The 26017-nt window shown below is 37.9% G+C and overlaps 1 protein-coding gene and 1 long non-coding RNA gene across 2 annotated transcripts in view; one reads left to right on the plus strand and one right to left on the minus strand.

Moving 5' to 3' along the window:
* Positions 1-17069, minus strand: part of SMARCA5 (SNF2 related chromatin remodeling ATPase 5) — a 37841-nt gene extending 20772 nt beyond the window's left edge. Inside the window, exons 1-8 of the mRNA XM_070474811.1 lie at positions 16439-17069; positions 12808-12882; positions 7851-8017; positions 5729-5829; positions 3902-4002; positions 2955-3134; positions 1534-1689; positions 1305-1436 (exon numbers count right to left, since the gene is read on the minus strand). Of these exons, the coding sequence (XP_070330912.1) occupies positions 1305-1436; positions 1534-1689; positions 2955-3134; positions 3902-4002; positions 5729-5829; positions 7851-8017; positions 12808-12882; positions 16439-16615 (1089 nt within the window). The 5' untranslated portion in view covers positions 16616-17069. The remainder of the gene's footprint in view (positions 1-1304; positions 1437-1533; positions 1690-2954; positions 3135-3901; positions 4003-5728; positions 5830-7850; positions 8018-12807; positions 12883-16438) is intronic.
* A 136-nt stretch (positions 17070-17205) lies between these two features.
* LOC139037736 (uncharacterized) lies at positions 17206-20083 on the plus strand. The gene is made up of 3 exons (XR_011490611.1): positions 17206-17482; positions 18675-18723; positions 19693-20083. It is a non-coding gene; the product is annotated as an uncharacterized lncRNA (long non-coding RNA).
* Positions 20084-26017: the final 5934 nt, after the last annotated feature.

Genomic DNA, 26017 nt, shown 5'->3' on the forward strand with positions numbered 1-26017 from the left:
CAATGGGGTAAGAAAAATTATCTCAAAAAGAAAAATCAAAATATGTAAAAGCAGAAATAAAGGAGCTGGCTGACAAGGATTAAATTGTCTTTCAAGAATACAATCTTCTCAAAAAAAATTTAAAATGTAAAAATAAAAATAATAAAATCTACTCTTAAAATGATCCTTACATAACACACCCAATCAAAATTAACACCTTTTTACTTATTTGAATAAGCTCTTCAAAGCCACACACACACACACTCTCTCCAGAAATGGGAGCAAAGGTTCAAAAATGAAGTCGAGCCTGAGAGAAAACCAAAATTACTAATTGCACAGACTGCTGACATAATGTACATTTTGTTAAGAGCAACCAAGAGTTCAAATTGTCAATCAACCATTTCTATCACCACAAATAACCTAATCAAAGGTAAGGATTAGTCTCTATGCTTATTAGACCAAAAGAAAATATGGCTAGACAGACTTCACCAAATTTGAAGGCCATCCTTGGAAGAGGCCATCCTGGGGACTTAAAACTCAGGCAACAGGAAGTACCCAAATTCACTTGGGGAATATCCTGAGCACCACCTTAAGAACAAAAGCAGTCTACCTAGAGCAGTGTCAGGCCAACGTGACCACCTGATAAGAATGCAAATCTATGACATTCCAGAGAGAACAAGTCATGACTTCAAAAATGAGACTGAAATCAAAGGCACAAAGTAAATAAATTCTCGGATGCCAAAAAAAACTTGGTTGGTTACATGAGGCTAACTACCTAAAAGAGTGAAAAAGTAATGATTACCTCAAGCAGTACGAAAAGGTAGGCCAAACTCTTTAATTCTTCTGGTTTTACTGAGATAAACTGACAGCTCTGGATGAGGTTTAAAGTGTACAGCGCAATGACAATGTTTAGAGAACATCCATCATTTAATACAGATATAAAATTTTTAACAGAAAAAATATTGTGAAGAGAACTTTAGGATTTATTGTTATTTACCTTTTTTTTTGTTTTTTGGGGGGTTTTTTTGTTGTTGTTGTTTACTCTTAACAATTTTCATATATAACACGCAGCAGTGTTACATTTATCATGCTGTACATCTCAAGTACTTAATTATCTTATAAATGGAAGATAAATAAGTACAATGAACTTTGTACCTTTTAACTGCCTTCATCCAATTCTGCTTCTCCCCTAGTTCCCACCTCTGATAACCAAAATTCTGATCTCTTTCTATATAAATTTGTATGTTTCTTGAAGCAGGCCAGTTCTATTACAAAAATATTTAATATCAAAATATTACTCCAAGAAAATAATAAAAAATACTTACATCAGCTGAATTAAAGACATCTGGTAACAAAAAATTAAGAAGTGACCAAAGCTCATGCAAGTTGTTTTGAAGAGGTGTTCCAGTTAATAATAGTCGATTTGTAGTCTTGAATTCCCTCACTATTTCTGACAACTGAAAAAACAAATTCATCATTAGAATGAATATTCTGCATATTGATCAAATTCGAAACTAAGGCACAAATGATTTTCAAATCTAAATATCAAATTACCTTGGATTTTTCATTTTTGATCCTGTGAGCTTCATCAATAACTAAGTACCTCCAATTAAATTTTTTGAAAACAGACTTTTCTTTAATAAGCATTTCATAAGAAGTTACACATACATCCCATTCTCCTGGTAACAAAACATCTCTGACAAAAGCAGCCTGTTTAACAAAAGAAAAAAAATTCCATCATGCGGAAATAAACTATATATTAAATTTACTAATGACAAGGACATAATCTACTATATAAAGGGGGGTGGGAATATTAAAAAAGAAAAAAGAATTAAGAGTTATCTATAGTACACAAGCAGCTAGAACTAGCTCAAAGTAACTTCATCAATCTTGTCACAGCCATGTAATAAATAACTGACAAAATTCTTTGGTGCAAAAGTCAATAGACTAATTCCTAAAATGTCTTCTTTCCACAATGCCACTAAGTGTTGAAATTTTTTGGACACAGGTTTAGAAAAGGATAAAGAGTTTTCTGACATAAAGATAGATAAGGACTAAAGGTTAGTTTTCAGTAAGCATTTTCATTCATTTTAAGTTTATAGATCTATTAAGACATTGCTATGAATTTTCTCATTTTACAGCTGAGGAAACTAAAGCAAAGACTGGTTAAACCACTGGGTTTCAAACCATAGTAAGGATTCTGTAACTAAAAATACCCAAAGCAGCTAAAAAGGGAGAAAAGAAAAGAAATCTAATCATCACTGATAGCTGAATGAAGGGAAAACAAAATTTAATACATAGTCCTTCGATACATTATGAGTCCATTTTTTAATCCAAATTTTATATTCTTAATAGCGTCAATTATTTCCATTGTTGGTGGTGCTATTTTAGTCTCTAAGTTGCCTGATTTTGTGACTCCATGGACTGTAACCCACAAGGCTCCTCTGTCCACAGGATCTTCAAGGCAAGAATATGGAGTGGGTTGCCATTTCCTTCTCCAGGGGATCTTCCTGACTCAAGGATCAAACATTCTTTACCGCTGTGTCACTAGGGAAGCCCACATTATTTCCATTTCTGCTCCCAAAAAGGATGTGTTAACTGATCAATATTTTAACTTATTCTGATCAATATGACACCAACTTGTCAAGTTACTATTTCCATTTTTACCACTTACATTATTATGAAGAAATTGCTCTAGAATGGGAATAAAGCCTTCAACTTTATAACCACCCCCAAAAAAGCAGGAGAAACAAACTATACTCTTATAGCTTTCTACAGTCTACAATTCCTTTTTCCCCAGTATGAATCTTAGCCATCAAGCTAACATTCCACTTACAAATTACTAATATTTATGAAGACCAGGCTTATTACTGGGACCCTTCCTCTTCTTTTATCCCTCCTCTAGTTATCCCCTTTCCCCAACCTAAATTCAAATTCTTTTAACAGCAAACACGTAATGAATATGAGAAGCTCACCCTTTGTTCTTTATCTCCTATTAAACAAACAGATCTAAGCGTTGGCACCCATCTCTTGAATTCACTCATCCAGTTGTGTAGCGTAGACTTAGGCACCAAAACCATATGAGGACCAGGAATGTTCCTATAGTGTTTCATGTACCCAAGAAGAGAAATTGTTTGAAGTGTCTTTCCCAGGCCCTGAAAGAAAAAATAACCACAAAGCAATGAAACAGAGAACAAAACAGACTCCTGCATTTATATTTCCTGACTGGTACAGAAACATTTAAAAGAAAAACTGTATGTACACCTAACAAATAGCAAGAGTTTGATATGTGTCAAGTGTGCAAGCGTTAACGGCATTTAACCTTCACCAGTCTGTGAAGGATGTACCATTACCACCTCCACAAAGCTCAGATACAAGCTTTCCCAGAGTCACCCAGCAGAGCTAGAATTGAGACCTATTTCTTTTGACTCCATTACTTTCTCCAAGCAGTTGTTTTAGCGCTGCAGCTATAGAGAAACTTAAAACATTCACTATATAACTAGTCAATAGTAAACAAGATATAATGTTTTACAAGATAGAACTGTACAACGTGCCATCAGAGAGAAAATATTGATAACATTCCATTAATCCCCCATGTGTCTCACAGAAGTGGGGGGAAGGGAGCAAGGGGAGATGGTCAGACCATTGTATTACAAAAGTCAACCAAAGGCATGCTTCTCAAAATGTATTATTTTTAAATTTATTACACTTTCATAGCCAATTTCTCACAATTGAAGTATATAGATATAGATCCCACTTAGGCAACTAAAGTGAGCTTTATTAGTGTGACACAGGATTAGTTTGCTAACAGTCTATAGTATAATCAATAAACTATATCTTACAAATCTTTTATAAATCTAAGTGGTATACAAGGTTTTAAATTATAAAATGTGGACCTCTACAAAAGCTACCAAACACATACCATTTCATCTGCAAGGATACCATTGATGCCGTTCTCATACAAAGAAATGAGCCAATTTAATCCTCGGACCTGATAATCTCTCAGTTTACCCCATTTTACATCTAAGAACAAAAGAAAAATGACATGCACATTTTAAAGACAAGAAATACAAGTGGGCAGCCCTTCCTTCATTTGATACGCAGAGGTTTAACGTGGGCCTACACCTCTTTATTCTGACTGTGCCTTCTTCACTAGATTTTAAGAATGGGAGTTTTCCAAGTCCCGCGTTAGGAAAGGGAGCTACTGCGGCGTGGAGCAGAGAAGGAGCAGATGGATACGGAAGACAAGAAACACGACGGAAGGCGTCAGAGTGCCCGGCCACTCAGGCCTTACGTTACCATGTATCGGTCTTAGGGATTCTCTGACCGAGTTCCTTTTTCAATGTCTGCACAAGTGTTTCTTAACAAGTGTTTTCACCTTCCCTGATGACCAAAACAGAGGTTTACTGGGGACTGTGTTTTTCTCTTAACAAAGGGGAAATAAATAGAAATTATTAATAAAAGACTGTTTTTCCTTTACCCTTTCAAGAGGTCCTACAAAGAGGAACAATATCTTTTTCAGGGTTTACTATACATTTCCCATCCCAGAATAACTGCTAAATATATGGATCACAAATAACCCAACTTTTAAAAAAAAATACATCTTTTAAAAAATGTATATTCTATACTCCATCCCCTTTGACAAACACTGCTCTGAGATGAAACGTTAATCAACACTAGGAAAACTGGTTACACTGTAAGAATGTGAGGAAGAGACAACTCAAATACTTCAAATTTACTTTCTCTCTGCACCACAAATCTGGCCCTGGCCTCTACCTTCATTATAAGAAATGAAAACTGGGTACTCTGTAGCCAAAAGAAAAAAAAAAAAAATTTGGAGATACATACTTTAACCAGACTGGTGCATTTCTAACCAGATCCTATCCTCCCTGAAGTTTAGTCTGCTAAGAGTTCAAGGTGACAGTTAATTATTAAAACAACCAATCCAAATTGTAAATCCTATACTATTATAAATTTTTTTTTTTTTGCTCACAACCACTATGATCATACAAACTTGTCATCAAGTGAGAAAGACAAAGGAGGTCAGAGGAAAAAAATTACTGGCCTTCAGTAAAGAAAACTGTGCCACCAGACAACCAAAATTATACACGCATACATGCTATGTCGCTTCAGTCGTATCCTACTCTTTGCAACTTCATGGACTGCAGCGTGTCAGACTCCTCTGCCCATGCGACTCTCCAGGCAAGAATACTGGAATGGGTTACCATGCCCTCCTCCAGGGGACCTCCTGACCCAGGGGTCGGACCAATGTGTCAGTCTCTTGCACTGGCAGGTGGGCTCTTTACCACTAATGCCACTTGGGAAACCCAAGATTATATATAAGTAAAACCTAAACCTGGTTAACCATGTTTTCTTTTGGAAAACCACTTACAAACTTTAAAACAAATACAAAATCCGGAGATGAGTAAACAAAGTCTTTAACAAGTACGTTTTCCTACACATCTTTCTTCCTGGGGCAAATACACGGCAAATTCTATTCCCATTTTTACATATACATTCAGGAAACAAGCACAGTGGTTTTATGCCCTTTTGAAATACAGCATCACTATCATAATGATACACCATCACTTCTAGCCAAAAAGTATCTGAAGTTCATTTTACAATCGATAAATTTCAAAAGATTACTTAAAATTCCCTTTATAAATTACAGCCAAGAAAAACCCCAACATTAACCAAAGGCTACAAGGAGATGTTTTAAAGATGAAGGAATTAAATATGCACAACATACATGACGGAGAGTCTTCAAACCGAGTGCAAACGTTGGTCGCTTTGGAGCTCTCCGTTAGTAATTCTTCATCTTCCTCTTGCTCTGTCCTTCGGTGCCGGTAGCTGCCAGGTTTGAAATGAAACCAAGCGATATGAGTCTTGGCTTTGATTACCAGCTTTCAACATAAGAGTCAACAGGCTGACCAATATTTCACAGGGTCTTAAAAGGCATGTAAATGAAGACTATAGAGTAATACCTTAGGTTAACCAGAACCTGATAAACATAAATGTGATCATCTAATTTCAATGAAAGATGCAGTAAGAAAAACCTCCTAGTTCATATTTTAATGTTAAGTATTTTGCTCCCACCCCAAAAATAGTTCCCCCAGAAATCACATTTTAAAAACTATAACTTTCACCAAAAGCTGCAGAATTTGCAGAACAGAGACTTAGGGCTTAGGCAATGACATCTTTAACTACAGATTCATCAGAATTACTTAAAGCTTGTTAAATACACATGCCCAGATTTTACATCCCAACACAGTCAGATACAGTCTCCTAAAAACTAAATTTTTGTAGCTATAATATTGCCAGATTTCTTAATCTCTAAAGGACTCAGGTTAGTAAAACTACTTACTCCCCAGTTTTCAAATTTCCAATTATACCTGTATACTTTCAACAAATATTTTCATTCAAATCAGAAAACAGTAGATTATATTCCACTCTTGTGGTCTCTAAACCTAAATTATTGCTTGATTTCTATTAAAACTACATGCTTTGTGGGAAAGATAATCAGCCTTCCCAGATAGAGAGACATTCCTCAGAAATGCAAGCGAAGGCAATAAAAATCCAAGGATTTTTTTTTAATAGCGCTTTTTTTTTTTCACATTTATCTGGCTGCACCGGATCTTGGCTGTGGCATGTAGGATCTCTGATCTTTGCTGTGGCATACAAACTCTTAGTTGCGGCATGTGGGATCTACAGTTTCCTGACCAGGAGTGGACCCCAGGCCCTCTGCACTGGGGGTGTGGAGTCTCAGCCACTGGACCACCTGGGAAGTCCCTTCCTGCTTGTCACATGTGTTTACTTCTTGTGCTTCTCTGCACTCCAATCTTATGAAAACTTAATTCAAAGATCTACCCCTCAACCCCAAGTTACTCTCCATAAACTAAGAGAGAATCTTAACTTTGCTTTTTTTAAAAAATAATATCTCCTTCATAATGTTATTATCAAGATGACTGATTATTGTGGTTGTTAAACTAAAGATAAAAGCTGGCATATGCTTTGTTACTTCAGTTAACGCTTACTTTCAAGCAATGAGAGTGCCCTAAATTTATTATTACTAACCAAACATCTTAGTTAGGGCTTCCCTCAGAGCTCAGTTGGTAAAGACTACGCCTGCAATACAGGAGACACAGGTTCAATTCCTGGGTCGGGAAGATCCCCTGAAGAAAATGGAAACCCACTCCAGTATTCCTGCCTGGAAAATCCCATGGACAAAGAGGAGCCTGGCAGGCTACAGTCCATGGGGTCGCAAGAGTTGGACACAACTTAGCATTTAGCAACTAAACCACCACCAAACATCTTAGTTATCCAACCAGAACAAATTCTAAGAATGAATCTATAATTCAACATGTAAGAATTACTTTAAAATTTTTGCACCACCACCTAACAATGGCACCATACAACTTGACATTTCCCTTTATATAAACAAATTAAGTATATAACAAAAATTTTAAGCAGACTACCATGACATAAATCATACCATCTACACACAAACAGAGACTTCAGATAAAAGCAGTACTCTCAATTCACATACATGGTTTAGGAGACTAGAGAATGCCCCAAGTCAGATCTAAGTTCAAAGTCAGATTATTCTAATTCTTTCTAGATGATGTTAAGCAGGCCACTTAACCTTTGCATTTGTTTTCACTTCAAGGAGAAGGTAACATCTGAATTCCCTACTCAATCCATATAAAAATAAAACCATTATGCCTATTTTTATTTATTTATACATGTATGGCTATATCCTGCCAAGCCAACTGGGCCAAATAAATAATAGCACTATAACTATTTTTTTAATAAAATGATTCTGTGCTTCTAATGAAGTCTGGTTCAACTATTAACTATCAACTATTACTCACTCGCCAACTGATAGCAAGTTCTGTTTCTCATCCTTCTTGATTCGTGGACGCCCTGGTTTCATCTTCAAAGGTGAGGTTGGCGTCTTCTGAGCAGCAGGCTGAATGAAATGTGCAAACAGTTCTGTCTGCTTTAATAAATACTCAAATCTATTTGCCCGGTCAGTTTGCTGGAAGAAATGTGAAAACACATTTTATCAGAATATCAATAAAAATTCAGAAATCAAAATTTCAACATCTCCATACAACAATCTCAGCAATAAAAAGGAACTACTGCTACATGCAAGAACACAGATGAGATTCAAAAGTATTATACTATGCGAAAGAAAGCAAACATGAAACTACATATTATACAATCCAAAATTCTAAGTAGTGATTTTCTCTATGAAATTCTAAATAGTGATTTCTCAGAAAGGAGATCTGAAGCGTCAAAGGGATGAGAGCAGGAGCAATCATTTCGGGGATGACAGAACTGTTCTACATCTTGACTGTACGGTGTTTAAATGGCCTCAGCTATTTGCCAAAACTCACTGAACTAAAAACATAAAACTACTGTGTGTCAGTTATACTTGAATGTAGTTGAAGAAAAAATATCAAAAAAATAAAGACACTGCAATACAGGTGTATTTATTCAGAAGAGGGGGAAATGCTGTGCCAAATTTTAAAACGCTATCAGGCTTGAAAAACATCTATTAATTTCATGAAATATTCATTAACCCTATGTAGTTCTTAATACCATTTCTTATTTTCATATCTAAGATCTGCTAATTTGATTGTTTCCTATTATCACACAAAGAGAACGGAAGACCAAAATGTTTAAAATGTCAACTTTACAATGAATCACAAAACACTTTACCTAGCAAATACCAAAGGATGTGCTTTTTAAATGAAAACATAGTTTTCAAACATCACACCAATGTAAAACTGAAGCCCAGTTTGATACTGAAGCCACATGGAGACAGCGTGTCACTGGATGAAATGCAGCCCAATCCACACCACGGACAACAGGCTGTCAGCGTGCTTCTCCTTAGTAATGTCCTACCAATGACAAGCTTCAGTCGTTTCTGCTTTAAAGTACTGAACTGAGATCCATATATACCTATTTTGCACAATTTTATTTTCCAATACATATACAGTAAAAGAAAAACCAAAAACATGCAATGAGAAAATGATGCTATTTTAAAAAGACTACTCTATTATTGTAATTATGTTTGGATCAAGCTAAATAAGCTCTGGAAATAAATTCAGATAGGTCAGAGTGTAAGATATTTTAAAGCAAAAGTTACTCTACAGTACTCAAGTCACTGAATATATACACTCTTCTTTAAAAACATTTTCAAATCAACATTTTCTTCTTAAATGTCTACTCAATTCAAAAAATACTTTTGTGTGCAGACCAGAAAAGTATTTTGTTTATGAAGTCTTCATTATAGTACAATATTGAAAATAAAACATAACAAGTAAATTACGAAGACTGTCAGAAAACAAAAACTCAGAAGTAAAAATAAAGCACAGTAAGAACACATGGGAAGTGGAAATAGCACCAAATTTTAAGCAGGATGATTAGGAAAATGCCAAGAGATGATGTTTCAGAGAAGGGAGGAGTCCTCCCAATTCTTAGACCTTATCACACCTCTCTAGTGCTCAAGATCCTTTAATGGTTCTAGCTGTCTTAAGATGGTATTTTTTCAAACTGTGGTTCATGATCCGTTAGATCAGAAATATCCAAAATCTTTGTTAGCTTCTACAAGGTCAAGTCTGAGAACTACTACCTTAAAGATCGAAGTATAAACTTCACGAGAGCTCTACAAAAGATATCATAATTTCCAAAATCCTCTCACTGATTCAAGTAGTGGTGGAGTTACAAACTGTTGCAAAAAAACAAGGAGTTTAGAACATTTACAGAGTAAGCTTTCAGTAGAACTGCAGCAAAGGTTTAAGGGGATTAACAGGCAAAGACCTCATTGCTTGAAAAATGAAAACGTTAAGATAAAAATGACAGAAGAGGTGCAAAGAAAATGAAATTATCTACAAAACAAGACACAGAGATCTGACGTGCGGTTGCCAAGGCAGAGGGGAGGAAAGGGATGCACGGAGAATCTGGAGCTGACAGTTGCAATGTATCACATTTAGAATGAATAGACATCACAGGTCCTACTGTGTAACACAGGGAACTATATCCAACTTCCCTAAAATAAACCATAACAGAAAAGAATATTTAAAAGATTGTATACACCTGTTAAACTGAATCACTCTTCTGTATAGCAGAGATAGACACATTATAAATCAACTATACTTCAATTAAAATAAGAGGTGTAAGGAGAAAAACTACTTCCTAAAGAGCAAAAGCAATAAGATCAAGAACCTAAAAAAAAAAATGAATTGTAAAATTAAAGCAAAGGCTAAAATCAATGGCCTTGGAAAAAGCATCTTTCTCTAAGAAAATGACCAGGATAGTGGAAGCCATACATGTTTGGAAATAAAGAGGAAATAAATTGACAATGGACCTGTAATTCTTTGTGGAGGAAGACTGAAAGTGAGAACATGACAGAAAAGAAGTAGAAACTTAATCAGAGTGGCAAAGTATTAGAATGGCTAAAGGATTGTTAGAAATAACACAGTGAAAGCCAAAGAAAGTGAAAACCATAAATTTATCCCAGTACCAATCAGAGTAATTACTTTAGTTTTCACAAGCAGTACTTGGCATCTTGGGTTCAAGAATAAAAAGTGAGTATCAAGACTTACCCATGAATAGGATCTAGCAGATGATAAGGAGTCTGCTCAGAAGAAAACTGCCTGTCAAGGTCATGATTTTGAAAAAGAAAATTAAAATAGGAGACTGAAAAATTTGTAGGAAGTGAGAAAAAAAATTGCAATAAAGGGAGCTGTGGAGATGAGAAGCATTGTAAAGAATCACTGAAAACCTCCATTATATAACCAGATCAGTGTCACAGACTTCACAAAAACACAGATCTGGAAGAAGCTAGATCATGAGAAAGGAGCCAAATGAAGATGCCAATGAAATAATTCATGAAACAGAGAATAATGAACTAGGGTGATGGGGAAAAGATAAAAGAAATATTTATGAAGTTAAATCTGCCAAGACTATTAAAACTATGACAAACTGTCATAAACAGCTTGGGTATTTACTATGAAAAACTTTCATTCATTGAGAGAACACTAAATAACTGCGTGGGAAAGAGATAATGAATTCAATTTTGGATATTCCTAAATAAGACTTACCAAAGGGATTTAAATGTTCAACAAGCAAATGAAAATACAATGATTGGAGGCATCTGAGTTAAATATTCAGAAGTACTCATTTAAACATGGCAGATGAAAACCAGTGACAAGGCTAAAACTGTCCAAGAACAAGTGTTCAAAATGTAATGAAGGACAAACAAATAATCAAGTAAATAAGGTATCATCAAAGAAAAAAGATCTCTCAAGGCAAGAAAAAATTTTGTGGAGTGGCCAATGCTGTCAAATACAAGTATGATTAAGGAGAATGTAACTAAAAATAAGCCAAAGAATTGGCCATTAAAATTACTAGTATATCACTTCTTAGCCTTTTGGCTAAGATCAAGTAGAGAATCACTAATATAGTGTTAATGACAGAATCTAAGTTGTGAAGATTTAGAGGAATGACTGGGAAAAGTAAAAATGGAAAAACATCTTTTCTTCAAATAAGACTGACAGCAAAGAAAGGTGACAGGACAGTTACAGATATACACAAAATGTATATATACAAAACGTAACAGAAATCATAGAGAGTAATAAATCACTTATACTGCACATATTACAATATGCATTATGTACATTATATATGTGTATACAGATACATATATGCAACTTTTAGGACTTTGAAGCTATTTTTAGAAATTTCAAAAATATTTGCTGATATTGATGAGAAAGTCAAAGAACAAGGGGAAAGTAATACTTGTTAAAATCAGTATTCTATGAGCCAGATACTATTCTGGATGCTGAAGACAGAAAGACTAAGACACTGTTTCCACTCTTAAGGAGGATACTGTATTGTGTAGTGATGATATTCTTACACATGCTATTTTAACTTTTTAAGATTAAAAAAAAATTAAGTTTAATCTATATAAAGCACATAGAACAGGGCCCAGTACATACTATTCATTCACTGTCAGTCATTATTATTTAATCTAAACTTAAATTCAAAGCTCTTTGTAGGTACTGGTTAACTCATGGTAAAATAAAGATTCCCAAGAGGATGTGAAATGTGAGCTGGATCTTTAGCAAGTATAATATTCATATTCTCTTTTGTAAAGCTTTCATCCATATTATAAAAAGGCAGTAGGCAAGAAATATTACTATTCTATATACCATATATTTCTGTATTTTATATTGTAAGCATACGTGCGTGAGTGCGTGCTCAGTTGCTTCAGTCATGTCAGACTCTGCAACCCTATGGACTGTCAGCTCCTCTGTCCATGAGACTTTCCAGGCAAGATCACTGGAGTGGGTTGCCATGCTCTCCTCCAGGGGATGTTCCCTAACCAGCGATCGAATGTGTGTCTCCTGCATTATAGGTAGATTCTTTACCCACTGAACCACCTGGGAAGCTCATTATATAGTGTATATGTTATTATAAATTATACATGTATTACTCGCTTTATAACCAGTAGAGTACAATGCTAGACAGATGCAGAATAAACACATCTTGAATAGTTACTTCTCTAGTCTTTTAACTCATCTCACTCCCAATGCTAAATCTAAAAAGGAATATTAATATAATCCACATATTTATATACTATGTGAATTCATGAAATACATCTGTATTTGCTTTACATAATCAAGTAAGTCGAGTAAGATAAAAAAGTTACAGTACTCCATGTTACACATATTTAAATTAGATATCTGTGCCTCAACTTCAGTAAATTTAATCACCTAATAAAAAACTATTATGATTATTCATATACCTAGAACATACCATTTTTTCTTCATAGGTGGGATCTGGTTCTTGGATTTCTTTTTGCTTTCCAGGAGATGCATTGTCAAATACTTCCTGGTAAGAGGGAAAAACCATGGTTTGTTCTTCAAGAATACTCAACATATCATTATTACACTGATTTCAGCCCAAAACACATTCAAAGTAATAAACTCCTGTCCTGAATTCCTAGATACCTAAATGGCAGCCTATCTCATAGGAAACCTTGATGCAAAATATGACAATAATAACAATTCACTTAACCCAAATACGTAAACCGCATGGCCACTGCCAAGATTAAAGCACAAGGTTATTATCTCCAACACCCTAGAACAAAAACTTCAAGCAAATCTGTTTTGTTTTCTAACCAAAAATTATAAAGCGAAATTGAGCAATATAAATTGTGAAGGAAATGTTCCCTTTTAATAAAAGTGCAGTGTCTACTGTACTACTAACCAAATGTATACCTGGGAAGTCACAGTCACCCTAAATTTCCATCTAAAACATTAAAAAAATTCATCATGCACCCTACAGTGAATACTTTAACTATAATTTGATTACTTAATTGATAATAAATGTGCTATTTTTGCAAGTTTATTCACCCTGACATTCAGAAAGTCACAAAAACCAAAAAAACAGCACCAACTTCACTGCAAAGTTCCACCCATCAATTAAAAGAACACAAGAACAGCTGGTGAAAAGTACAATTTTCATTAATGATGTACTGGTCTGTGGTGCTACATACTATAACAAAGTTACCTATGATTAAAAAGCTGAGAGGATGGGCCTGGTACAGCACTAATATTAAGAAATCAAATGACCCAAATTCAAGTCTAACTTCAGTGCTAAGACCTTTATGAACGTGTATAACCTTAAGCTCATCACAAATCTCTGGTCTCCAGAGTAAAAGTGAAAAAGCCACCTATCTAGAATAATTCAGAAAATGGTACTGGGATACCATGAAAAGTCGAATATTTCTTTCACAGTCTTAACTAAAACAGGCAAATGATTTGGATTTAGGACTCTTGAGGTCATATGGTTATTGGTATATAGTGTACCTACCTATCAGTCCAGGTAGGTATCAGAAATGAGAATGACCAAGACAGGCCCCATTCAGGTTGACAAAAAGATCACACTAATAAAAAAAAATGTGACTGCTCCCAACACCTACCAATACCAACCAAAAGAAAAAATTAATCTAATACATAGGAAAGCTAACTAATGTTCCTAGGAAAGTGGGCTTTGTCAGAAAATAAATGATTTTGGAAAAATGCAACTTAAAAAGAAAAAAAAAAAAAATCACACTATAATGTGAAGGAAAAAACAAAAACCAGTCAGTGAAAAGACTGGTAAAATATAAAATCACTGATGTTACTATCCTGAGAAGGCGAAAAATAATGAAGCCATTTTTCAATCAATGAAACTGTTAAACAACACATTTTTGGTAAAAATATGACAGGGCAAGATATTTGGGGAAGGGTCAGCTTCAGAGCCACCCACTCCAGTGCTCTTCTTGCCTTAAGAATCCCAGGGACGGGGGAGCCTGGAGGGCTGCCGTCTACGGGGTCGCACAGCCGGACACCACTGAAGCGACTTAGCAGCAGCAGCTTCAGAGCCAGATGTGGGTTCTATCACAGATTCTACTTACAAGAAGGCTCAATCTACCCATCTGGCAAAAATACTACTGACAGTCATCGGGTACTTGTTACATCATTAATATTCATAATTAAACTCTAATTCCACTTTACCTTAAAAACAGCAACTGAAAGCCAAAATATTTAGTTTAGGCTTTAAATTATTCTGCTTTCTGGTATTTCCTTAACACTTCTAGTGAGACTTTGGTTGCTACTCCAAAATTTGAATGACAGCCTCTTGAGAGGCTGACAACAGTGGACAGCAATTTGCAGAGAAGTGCAGTGAGTGTTCTGTCGCTTCAGCCTTGTCTGACTCTTTGCCAACCCACCAGGCTCTTTGTAGCTCGCCAGGCTCTTCCATCCATGCGATTCTTCAGGCAAGAACACTGGAGTGTGTTGCCGTGCCCCACCTCCAGGGGCTCTTCCCAACCCAGGGATCGAACCCACGTCTCTTTTGTCTCTTGCACTGGCAGGCGGGTTCTTTAACACTAGCGCCACCTGGGAAGCCCTGAGAACTGCGTATTTCATACCATTGCTTTCAGTGTCAAACTTTCAAACCCCCTTAAACCAGGAAGCGGCAATCCAAGTTAACCCTGGCAATTCAAAAGAATCATTTAAAACCTAAAGAAAAAGAAAACAAGTAACACTGACATGAGCTGAAAACAAACTTCAAGTCGCTGAAAGCTATAGAATACCAAAGGTCCTAGTCCACCAAAACCCACTGACCTAAAAGTTCTTTCAAAAATTAGTAACACGTTACTTCACCCTAGGTAAGGCCGCTGGCTGCAGAGAGTAGGACACGACTGAACTGACTTAAGACTTAGTACAGCACCCAAATAAAACTACTGAGCCAAATGCTCTATGGTAAACTGCCCTACCATTTCCTTATTGTGTTAATTCTGCAGCAACATTCCCTTTTAAAGCAGTATTACCTTTGCTCAATCTATTCAAGGATGGAAAAATTCCAGAAATCTCTGGGCTGCGACTATAAAATATCTCAAAACAGATCGAAGGCCAAGAATAAAATTGGAAGGAGCAAGCAACACTTTGTTCCCAGACATCGCAAAACCTTGGAGCACACCCAAGAGACCCGCCTGGCAGTTCCCCAATCTCTCCACCCTCGAGGTAGTTACCATTCCCTGACCCTCCAAGCCCCAGGCCAGAAGGTAGGTAACCATAGAGAGCGGTACCAATTTTCAAAATAAGGCCAAGGCCCCCAAAGAGGAAATGCGCTGGTCTGAGAGCAAACTACCCGCCCCCTCACTCACTAATTCATTCATCCATCCATCCACCACACCCCCCCCACACACACACACAAAATGAAATGGGGGGTTCAAGACAGCTGCTGCCGCCTTGGTCGCTTCCCTTCCCCATGGAACAGTGCCTGGGAGGAGCCTCCTCTCCCTTCGAGGTAGCAGCTGTGCCCCGCTTATCCCCACTGCGCCCTCGGCCATCCAGCCCTCGCCATTGTTTCTGCGGAACACATACCGCCCCCGCAAAGAACGGGATGAAGAAAAGGAGGCCCAAGTCCTCGGATGCGCTGCTTTTAAATGCCTTCCCCACCCCGCCTGTCTACCCCCGTTCCTAGAGGGAAATTTCCCTCGCCCTCCCCCCAAGTTTAGCGGAAAGTAAAATCGAGATTCAGAGATGCGCGAGGGAATTATGGGAGTCCAGCTCTTAAAAAAAAAAAGAAAAAAGAGGTAGCTCCTCACTCGGCCTCAGTAATCAAGAACATGTGTCTAATAAGAGCGTTCGAGGATTTGGCAAGGTTCGCCAAAGAGACAAATAATATAAATGTGAAGTGCCAGAAACCCACTTGAGGTTGCCTGCATAGCTTAAGCGCAAGGGTGAGAGCATCATTTCCGACCCAAAGGGTCTGAGGCCGAGTTGGAGTGCGAAGGGGTGAAGTTTGGCTCTGCGTCTCATCACTGCTACAGAGGCGAGGGAACCAGTTCCTCCTCCCCATCCTGCCCTCTTTCCAAGCCACGAGCCGCCCTCACCTCCATCTCCGAGTCCGCGGGGCCGGCGCTGGCCACGGAGGGAGCCGCCTGGGCTGCGACGCCCTCGGGGCCGCCTTTGTTGCTGCTGTTGCTCCCGCTGCCGGCGGCCGAGGCTGCGGGCTTGGAAGGCGCGCTCTCGGGAGGCGGGGGTGGCGGAGGATCGGCCGCGGACGACATGATGTTCCGTCTGCGTCACCCGCTGCTGCCAGAGGCCGGGCCCGGCAGGGAGGAGGAGGAGGAGGCCTAGGCCTGGGTGGCTACGTCGCAACGAGCAGATGGAGAAGCGAGAGGACTACCCGAAAGCCCCCTGCGCCGCGGCTCGGCGACGAGCCCAGACCAGGCCCAGCAACCTCCCCCTCTAGTCGTCCTCCTCTTCCGCGGGGCTCCGGGTTCGACCGGCGCTTTACCCCACGGCGGGAATCACGTCGACGAGAGTGGGCGGGGCCACTCGGGTCACTGAGGTCAGGGAAGGCGGGCCGATTCACAGGAGGGCGGAGGGTTGGGGGGAAAAGAAAGGAAAGCAAAAGAGGGGAAGAGTCTGGGAACTGGCTTGGCTGCCTCCTCTTCTTCCTCTGGTAGATATCATCTATCTCGCCAGCACTCAGGTCTACTACCTACGCCACCGACTATCAACACTCGCGAGATTGATAGTTAGCTACAAGACTGGGTTCCCAGTGCGCATGCGCATTCGCCCCTCCTTGCCCTTGGCCACGCCTCCTCCGAGACCACCACAGGGCTCTTGGGTAAGGAGTGGGCGGGGCCTCGAGGGAGAGCTTGGAGACGTAGATTTGTGCGTCGGCTCCCCGGCGTGACGCGAGCGCTGTCTTCCAGGCGTTCTTAACGGCTCACGGTCCACCGGCGCCTCGTCTGCCCTGCTTGGCAAGGGTCTGAGGCACTCCCTGAAAACTTGCCCAGGTTTTGCGCCGCCTACTGCGGCATAGAGGCCTGTGCAGGCCTTAACACTTTCACTGCCGCCGCTTATTGGTGTGACGCCAGTTTGTTGAAGATGGTGTAGTTATCCCAGTTGTCTAAGCAAAAGGGCCCGTTAGTGTAATTTTTTTTGTCTACACGTTGGCTGTTTGAATCATTTATAAATTCCTTCTATTTCTCTTTGGTACAGAGTTAAACGATATTTTCTCTGAATTTACATGCTAAGCATAAGCAAACTGCCCATCACCATGTAAATGAGAATCATGAGTAATCGATAGATAAGAGAGGCTATGGGTTGTATCTTTTTCTCAACCACTAAATATTAAATTAAAATGTACAGACTTCTGTACATTTCTTTCTCCTTAAGAAATATTTCGAATAGTCACCAGTGGTTACGCCTTCCGCTGGCCTCAACACAGCCTGTGGGTCTTTTGCGCACGGATCTGCTGCAGATTATCAAGAACATCGTGTTCTACTCAATAGAAAATCGTACTGCTGTAAATTGCTATCTGCCCTGCACAGGCTCTTATGCATCTTTTTATCCCCATAGCCAGTATTCTATATCAGTATGTATTGAATAGAGGAGACACACTTTTCAAGAGTTAAGATTTGAGCAAACTGTTGATTATGTTGAATTTCAAACAGAAGGGCTCTCCTCTGAATCAAGAGCCTGCAAACTTTTAACTGATCAAATGATAATTTTTTAATTGAAATCTGGAAAAATGCCCCCAGCCCATCAGAAATGCTATTTGTGAGACTATAAAGAACCATCTAAGGATATGCGAACAGAAAAATACACAAATGATGTTTGTTGTAGTCTTCGCCTGTTACTGCAAAAAGCTAGCAGTAGTGAGTCCAACATAGAAAGTATGATTTTAAAGCTATTGTACACCCACACAGTGAACTATTATTGATCTTTAACAACCATTAATGTAGAAATGTTTATTATATAGCATTAACTTAAAAAAATTAAGTTCAAAAACATGAATAAAACATTGGAAGGATAATCATAAAAGTATTGAAAGTGATTGTTGTTGGCATGTATTTCCTAATTCTTTTCAGTTTGTATTTTTATTTTTTGCTGAAGTGAATCTGTATATTACTATATTGAGCAAACTTATTTTTAATATTTAAAAAATAATTTCACCAGAAAAAGATTATGTGGAAGTAAAAAGTTAGTGTCTAGGGTAACAGACACTGACATACAGTCAACAAATACTTAGGAACAGATATTTATTTAATATTGACATTAAGAAGAAAGTGTATAATATGTATTTAATATTCAGACTATTTCTTCACTCTCCAGGTAAATATCTTGGATCTTGGTTTGGAAACCCTAAAACTACACTGAATATGTAAGTGGATGAATCTTGAAGGCTGACAATAAGAAAAACAAGTAGCAAGAGAAACAATAAAATTACCTCCAAAATCACACCTGTCTCTCTTAACATAGACATTCATACTATGACTGCGTTTCTCATACAAAAGCTATATGAGAATCCTGTGGGGGTAATAACAGAGGAAAGGAGGAAGAGGAAACAGAATGTTTGAACCCAGTAATCCAACCACAGGGACAGAGAAACATTTTGATCAAGGTCTAGGAGCAGATAGGAAAGGGAGCGAGGAGCTACAGAAAAGACAGTGTCTGAAAACCAAGTGGCAGACAGTAGTGCCCATTTAGTGGCCAAATGACAAAGGGCTATTGTTCTTCAAATGCTGACAGGCTGAAACTTCTAGCTAGTTCTGAAATTGATAGCATTGTATAAGATTAGTGTAGTTAGTAAGAGTAGCTTGGAGAGTCAGGCAAGTCTGGAATCTCATGTATGTACAAGAACTTAATATTTGTGTGAATTCAGGCAAATTCACTGACTTCTTTGAAGTCAGTCTTTTCCTCATCTTTTTATTATTCCAACTTTATATTTGGATGACATTCTTACAATGTTATAAGAATTATAATTATAATCATAAGCTAATAGTTATATTAACCTAATTATAACATAATAATGTCATAAGAATTAAATGAGATCGAGTATGCAGGGTGTTTAATACAGTGCCTGACATAACACTGAGCTCTGGGTTCAAGTGTTAGGTGTTCTAATACTGACGAATCATAAGCCTAAGGGTCAGAGTAGGGTCATCTACTGTTTTTATTAATAAGGAGGAGGGTAAAGGGAATAGTGTCACGAAAACACTAGAAAGAAATACTTCTTTAAACATGTTCCCAGAAATAAATACTATAATGTAACATCATGATAGTTTATCTCAAATATGCAAATACATGTTGTCTGCACCTAAAATTCTCTCTGCTGGATTTCGTGTACTAGAACGGTATGTGCTGTGCTGAGCAGAGTGGAGCCGAGAGATAACTGCCACAGGACGAAAGATGCCAACGAGCTGGGACTCTTTCAACATTTTGGCCTTGAATGGTAACAAAAAGGATTTTATTAAGTTTATCAAGAACACGGGAGGAATGCTGAGCCTGAATGCTGAGCCTGTCTTTATCACATGCTCATTTTATTTTGTGAAAACCTAGAAAAGTAAGTCTGGTTACTACCTGACAACAATAAAACAGTATTGAGTTTGTGAGTATCTTAAGAATGGGCGTTTCCAACACTAGATACCAATGATCGCATGTACATCTTTTTCAGAATTCTGTTACTTAGGTCATTTGCCATATGAGGGGATTTCAATTAAAGAAAAGTATTAAGTAAAGTTCCAATGCGTCTCCCTCATGTTTGGTCACCAACTCATATCAGTGGGTGACTCTGTCTGCTTGGTGTTTGTACATGTATTTATGCCGTCATTTAAACTTGCCTTTTCTCCCCTACTATTTACAAGTTAAAAATTCAAGTTCTCTGTGCATTTCCTCCCTTGTAAAAAAAAATTTTTTTTTCTTCTTACTTGAATGCTTACTTTCAAAAAAGGGGAATAGTCTCAAATCTAAGCTTCCATCTCAGAAGCCTAGAAAAAGAAGAGCAAAATAAATCCAAAGTAAGCAGAAGGAAAAAATAAACGCAAGAGCAGAAATCACTGAAATTAAAATCAGAAAAACTTAGACAAAATAAAGCAAGGAACTGGTTCTTGACAGGATAAAATTGACAAAATGTTTGGAAAACTAACAAAGACAACACAAATCATCAATATTAGGAATTAAACAGAACTCATAGTTACTGACATTGAAAACATCAAAAAGATAAAGGGAATACTACAAGCATAAATTTGACAAATTAAATAGACCACTTTTTGGAAAAATAACTCAGACAATATGAAGTAGATAATTTGAATAGTGTTATAACTATTTAGGAAATTAAATTCATAAGGTAAAAGCTCCTCAAAAGAAATCTCTAAACCCAGATGGTTTCACTGGTGATTTCTATCATCTATTTCTACACAATTCTACACAAATTTTATACAATCTCTTCCCAAAATATAGAAAAGGATACACTTCCCAAATCATTTTATGAAGCTACTATAACCCTCATACCAAACCAAGGATATTGTATAAAAGAAAATGAAAGCCCAATATCTTAATGAATATAGATGTAAATATCCTTAACAAAATATTAGCAAATACAATTATGCAATGGGTAAAAAGAACTGTGTAAATAGAATTTATTCCAGAGATGCAAAAGTAGTTCAATACTTGAAAATTAATGTTATCTGCCGTATTAACAGGTTAGAGAAGAAAACTCACTTGATTATATCAAGCAATGCAGAAAAGGCATTTGACAAAATTTCAACATCTTTTCATAATAAAAACTCGCAGGAAAAAAGGTATATAGGGACACTTCCTCCACTTGATAAAGAGCATCTAAAATACCTACAACCCAACATGATACTTTGTGAGACTGAATGTTTTTCCTCTAAGATCAGAAACAGGCAAAGATCCTGCTCACACCCCTGTGTGAGTGCTGGAAAGGAAAAATAAAACTGTCTCCATTTGCCAATGACACGATTATCTACATAGAAAATCCCAAGAAATCTGCCAGAAAAATCCAAAGGCCTAATAAGTGGATTCTGAAAGTTTTCAGGGTAAAGAATAAGCATTCAAAAATCAACTGTAGTTCTACAAATCAGCAATGAACATGTGGACTCGGTGCAGAGGTTTTTCAACAAATGGTCCTGGAGAAATCTCCATGGGGTGGGGGAGTGGGGAGAGAAGCAACCTTGACCTAAGTCTCACACCTCACACTCTGTGCAAAAATTAACTCAAAATAGATGGTAGACTTAATGGAAAACAGAAAACTAAAAAGTTTTAGAGAAAAATAGGGGAAAATGCTAAGGATCTAGGGTTGGGCATAGATTTATCTTTGACACCAAACACATGATCAGTAGAAGGAAAAATTAATAAATTGAATAAAAAATTAAAAGCTTTTGCTCTATAAGAGAATGTCAAGGAGATGACAAGTTGCAGAGTGGGAGAAAAATATTTACAAACACATGTCAAACAAAGAATGAGTATCGAATTTTATAAAGAACTCTCAAAATTCAACAGGAAAAAAAGCAAGCAGTAAAACATGGGAAAAATAAATGAAGAGACATTTTGCTGAAAAAGGCATACAGATGGCAAATTAGCACATTAAAGATGCTCAAAAGCATTAGTCATTAGAAAAATGCAAATTTAAACCACAATAAGATATTCCTTCATACCTAACAGAATGGCTAAAATTAAAAACAATGACAACATGAAATGCTGGTGAGTATACCAAGAAAATGAATCACTCATACGTTGCTGGTGGAAATGTGGTGCTAAGGAGCTCGTAGGCCCCAAACCCTGAGAATGGGTGCTTTAGGAAAAAGCTATTTTCCTCAAAAAACAAAAACATGTGCACAGCTGTATTTCTCTGAAACTATTGCTCCTAAGTGTGTGATCCCAATCATTTGCTTTAATCGTGACTTCCCTGTGCCTCAGATGGTAAAGCAATGCAGGAGACCCAGGCTCCATCCCTGGGTTGGGAAGATCCCCTGGAGAAGGAAGTGGCCACCCGCTCCAGTAGTCTTGCCTGAAAAACTCCAAGGACTGTCGCCTGAGGAGTCTGGTAAGCGATAGTCCATGGACTCGCGAAGAGTCGGACGCAACTCAGTGACTTCACTTTCACTTTCTTTAATCAAAGAAATTTTTTTTTCCAGAAAACTAAAGGGTAAGTCATTGTGAACTGTATGATCTACATTTTAGCAAACTAGCAAAGCTTATGAATACATAGAACACAACTTTCTGCAGCCACACACATCCTTTATAAGGTTTCACAAAGTGGCAAAAGTAAGCATGTTCATTTAACAGACACAAAGAAATAGTCTCTTTGTAGCGTTTAAAATACAAAGTGAAATGGTATACACTGAAAATTATGCTTAGTGATCAATGTTTCAATGTCATGTCTTAGAAATGACTTAGGCATCCAAGGAATATCTGGGAATCAGTTTGTTACAAGTCTAAAGTATTAAGTTATCTAAGTAAATTATCCTTAAGCTAACATACTGTAAAATGTAGCTTCTATTGAAAATCAAAATAATAATTCATTTTGGCTGGAGTTCAACTCGAGTCCTTGCTGGTAACCACTGTGGGATATATTTTTATTCATTTTCCTGCATGTCTCTCTAGAATGGCTTTCTCCACTTTGTCTTGGTTCCTCTGCTCTTGATTAATTAAGTACAATGTATTTGGTTTGTCCCAGTTTCCAGTTGGCTGTGCATTCTAGTACTTCATAGATTACTATCAATATTTCAATTTCAAATTCCCAGTGTTGGGAAATGGATCAACCCGGCTCAGATCAGATGCTCATTCCAGATTTATTAGGTGTTAAAAGGGGTCCGGCTGCTAGATACAAATATAGTTACCCAGGTCTGCCTCTTGAGCAGGAGCCAGGATGGGAAGCAGGTTCTCGAAGAAGAGTCGGAGATGCAAAGCATTGACTGGCATCTCCAGCATAGGTTTGCAGTCTATATGCGTCACAGAAAGTTAAAATTTTTATTAAAAATAAAATCTACTCGTGTTTCCATTCAAGCACTATGATTCAAGTTACAAGTCTAAAGTATTAAGTTATCTAAGTAAATTATCCTTAAGCTAACATACTGTAAAATGTAGCTTCTATTGAAAATCAAAATAATAATTCATTTTGGCTGGAGTTCAACTCAAGTCATTCATGGGCAGGGCCGAGAGCCGGCACCAGGTGGACCACGGGAAAAATAAATTTTCATTCATGGTTTAAATTCCATCAAAGGTATCAATTCTAAGCTCAATTGCATTTGAAGTACATTCAGCTAAATTGTATTTGAAATATATTTTGTGAGAGCTTTAATTTCACATCTGAGCTCTTTTAGGTATGTGTGTGTGTGCTCAGTCGTGTCTGACTCTTTGTGACCCCACGGACTGTAGCACGCCAGGCTCCTCTGTCCATGGAATTTTCCAGGCAAGAATACTGGAGTGGGTTACAATTTCCTTCCCCAGGGAATCTTCATAAAAACAGATGTAAACTTAGCATCTTGTCAATTCTAAAACTTCCTTCATCAGCTTTCGACCTCTCTCAAAATAGATGCTCTTCACAAGTGTTGAAGGTAATCTTCTGTCCACAGTAAATGCCCCAGAGGGCTTGGGAGGGGGAATTCCTGTCACTTGGTTACCAGTCAAGAGACCACTGAGTTGCATTCTTAAAATAGCACCACTTTTGGTTCTGCCCTGGGAAGATGGGCTACTTCAGAGCCTAGCTAGGGGAAGGAAGTGGAGATTATGTAAGTCTCACATTCAGACATTAAAGAGAAGGCCGGAAGTCAAAGGGGGCATCCATTCACTATTTTGTAAGAGAAGCAGGAATTATGGAGCAGGGACCGTGACTTTACAAGAAGTTTGTAAGACTCTCTAACCTTTGCAGGCCACTCTTGCTTGTCGTTTTTATCACTCTTTTTGGTGTACACTTAAAATCTGAACTCTTTTACCACTGAACTGTCTTCTTCTATAGTCCTTTCAGCACTTTGATGAACCACTGATATTTGGAAATAGTCTGAATTATTTGCAAATATTTAAAACTTTTTATTATTGGAAGATAATGGCTTTACAATGGTGTGTTAATTCCTGATGAACAGCAACAGGAATCAATTATCTGTATACACATATCTTCTCCCTCCTGAGCCTCCCTCTCACCCCACCTCCCCATCCCCCCACCCGCCCCCCAGGCCATCACAGAGAGTAGAGTTGAGCTCTTTGTGCTATATAGCAGGTTCCCACTATTTATTTTGCACATGCTATTGTATATAAGTCAATGCTACTCTCCCAATTAATGGTCCAAATTTTAATTCTGGATTAAACTCTCAATGAAGTGCTTATTTTCATGATGCTGTAATTTCCTTTATGAAACTGGTAAGTCTTATGCAACTTCAATTCCAACTCAGAACCTTAAGGTGGAAATAGTGATTGTAATTGTATCTTCAGATGGTTGGCATTTTATTTACATATGGTAATCATGTCCTTAGAGCAGTAGACACATACGAAAGGTTTGCTGGGTGGAGACACCGGTTAGGGATAAAGGGGGAATGCAGGAGCAGGCAGGGAGTGCCTTCAGAGATGCAGGAGGAACAGTTGTGAACAAAAGGGGGAACACATGTGAACACTTGTGAACGGGAGGACTGGGAAGGAAGACGCTCAGCTTTCAGCAGAGCTCTAAGAAAGATGGCGGCCAGGCTGATGCGGAATTTTTAAGCCACAGTCTCTTGTGAGGTCAGTGCCATGTTGCATGCTAATGCCCCTATTCTAATAGCAGTGCCTGCTTGGACAGACTGGAAGGGTACACAGCAGTACGGGGGTCAGTAGTTTGGGGGTGTTTTGAGGGGTGGGGGTAATAAGCTGGGGGTCAGGAAGGTGGGCCAAGATGGGCAGTCGCTGAGGCTACCGTTGTAGCACATGGTAGTTTCATGATGTTGAACCAGAAACTGTCACTCCAAAATATGCTGGTTTGGCGTGATTATTATTGTGATCTGGAGGCAAATGAGAATCAGAGCCAACAGATGCAGAAAGAAGTCTTCCTAGAGCTAAAAGCAGAAACCTCTGAAAAATGAAGAAAGCCATGACTTCCCTCTCCCGGGGAAGTTTTATAGCTAGGAGGAAGACAGAAAGTCGACATATACACACTACTGATACTATGTATATTGACAAAATAGATAACTAATGAGAACTTACCGTAGCACAGGGAAGGCTCTGTGGTGACCTCAGTGGGAAGGAAATCCAAAAAAGAGGAGAAATGTGTATACGCATGACTGATTCACTTTCCTGTATAGTAGAAACAAACACAACATTGTAAAGCAACAATATTCCAGTAAAAATTAAAAAAAATAAAACAGAAAGTCAGCACCAAGATGAACCTACACAAACCCTAGTCCATTCTTTTCCTGCATATATTTACCTTCCTACATTTTGCAGCCCTTGAAAGCCTAAAATCTAGTCCTTTGTCTTGTCACTACTCAGCAAATTTATCATTCTTTTGTTAAGATACTGTAGAAGCTCAAGTTCTAAGCACTCCCTTTAATTACTCTTCATTGAGGTTTCTCCTGCAGTTTGTACACAACACATTTATAAGCTGTTTGGTTTTTCTCTTGTTAAGCTTTTGTCAGTCTAATATTGTAGGGCCCCAGACAAGGAACTTTGGATGGTAGAAAGAACTT

The sequence above is a fragment of the Odocoileus virginianus genome, chromosome 12 (assembly GCF_023699985.2).
Source record: "Odocoileus virginianus isolate 20LAN1187 ecotype Illinois chromosome 12, Ovbor_1.2, whole genome shotgun sequence".
Taxonomy (NCBI): Eukaryota; Metazoa; Chordata; class Mammalia; order Artiodactyla; family Cervidae; genus Odocoileus; species Odocoileus virginianus.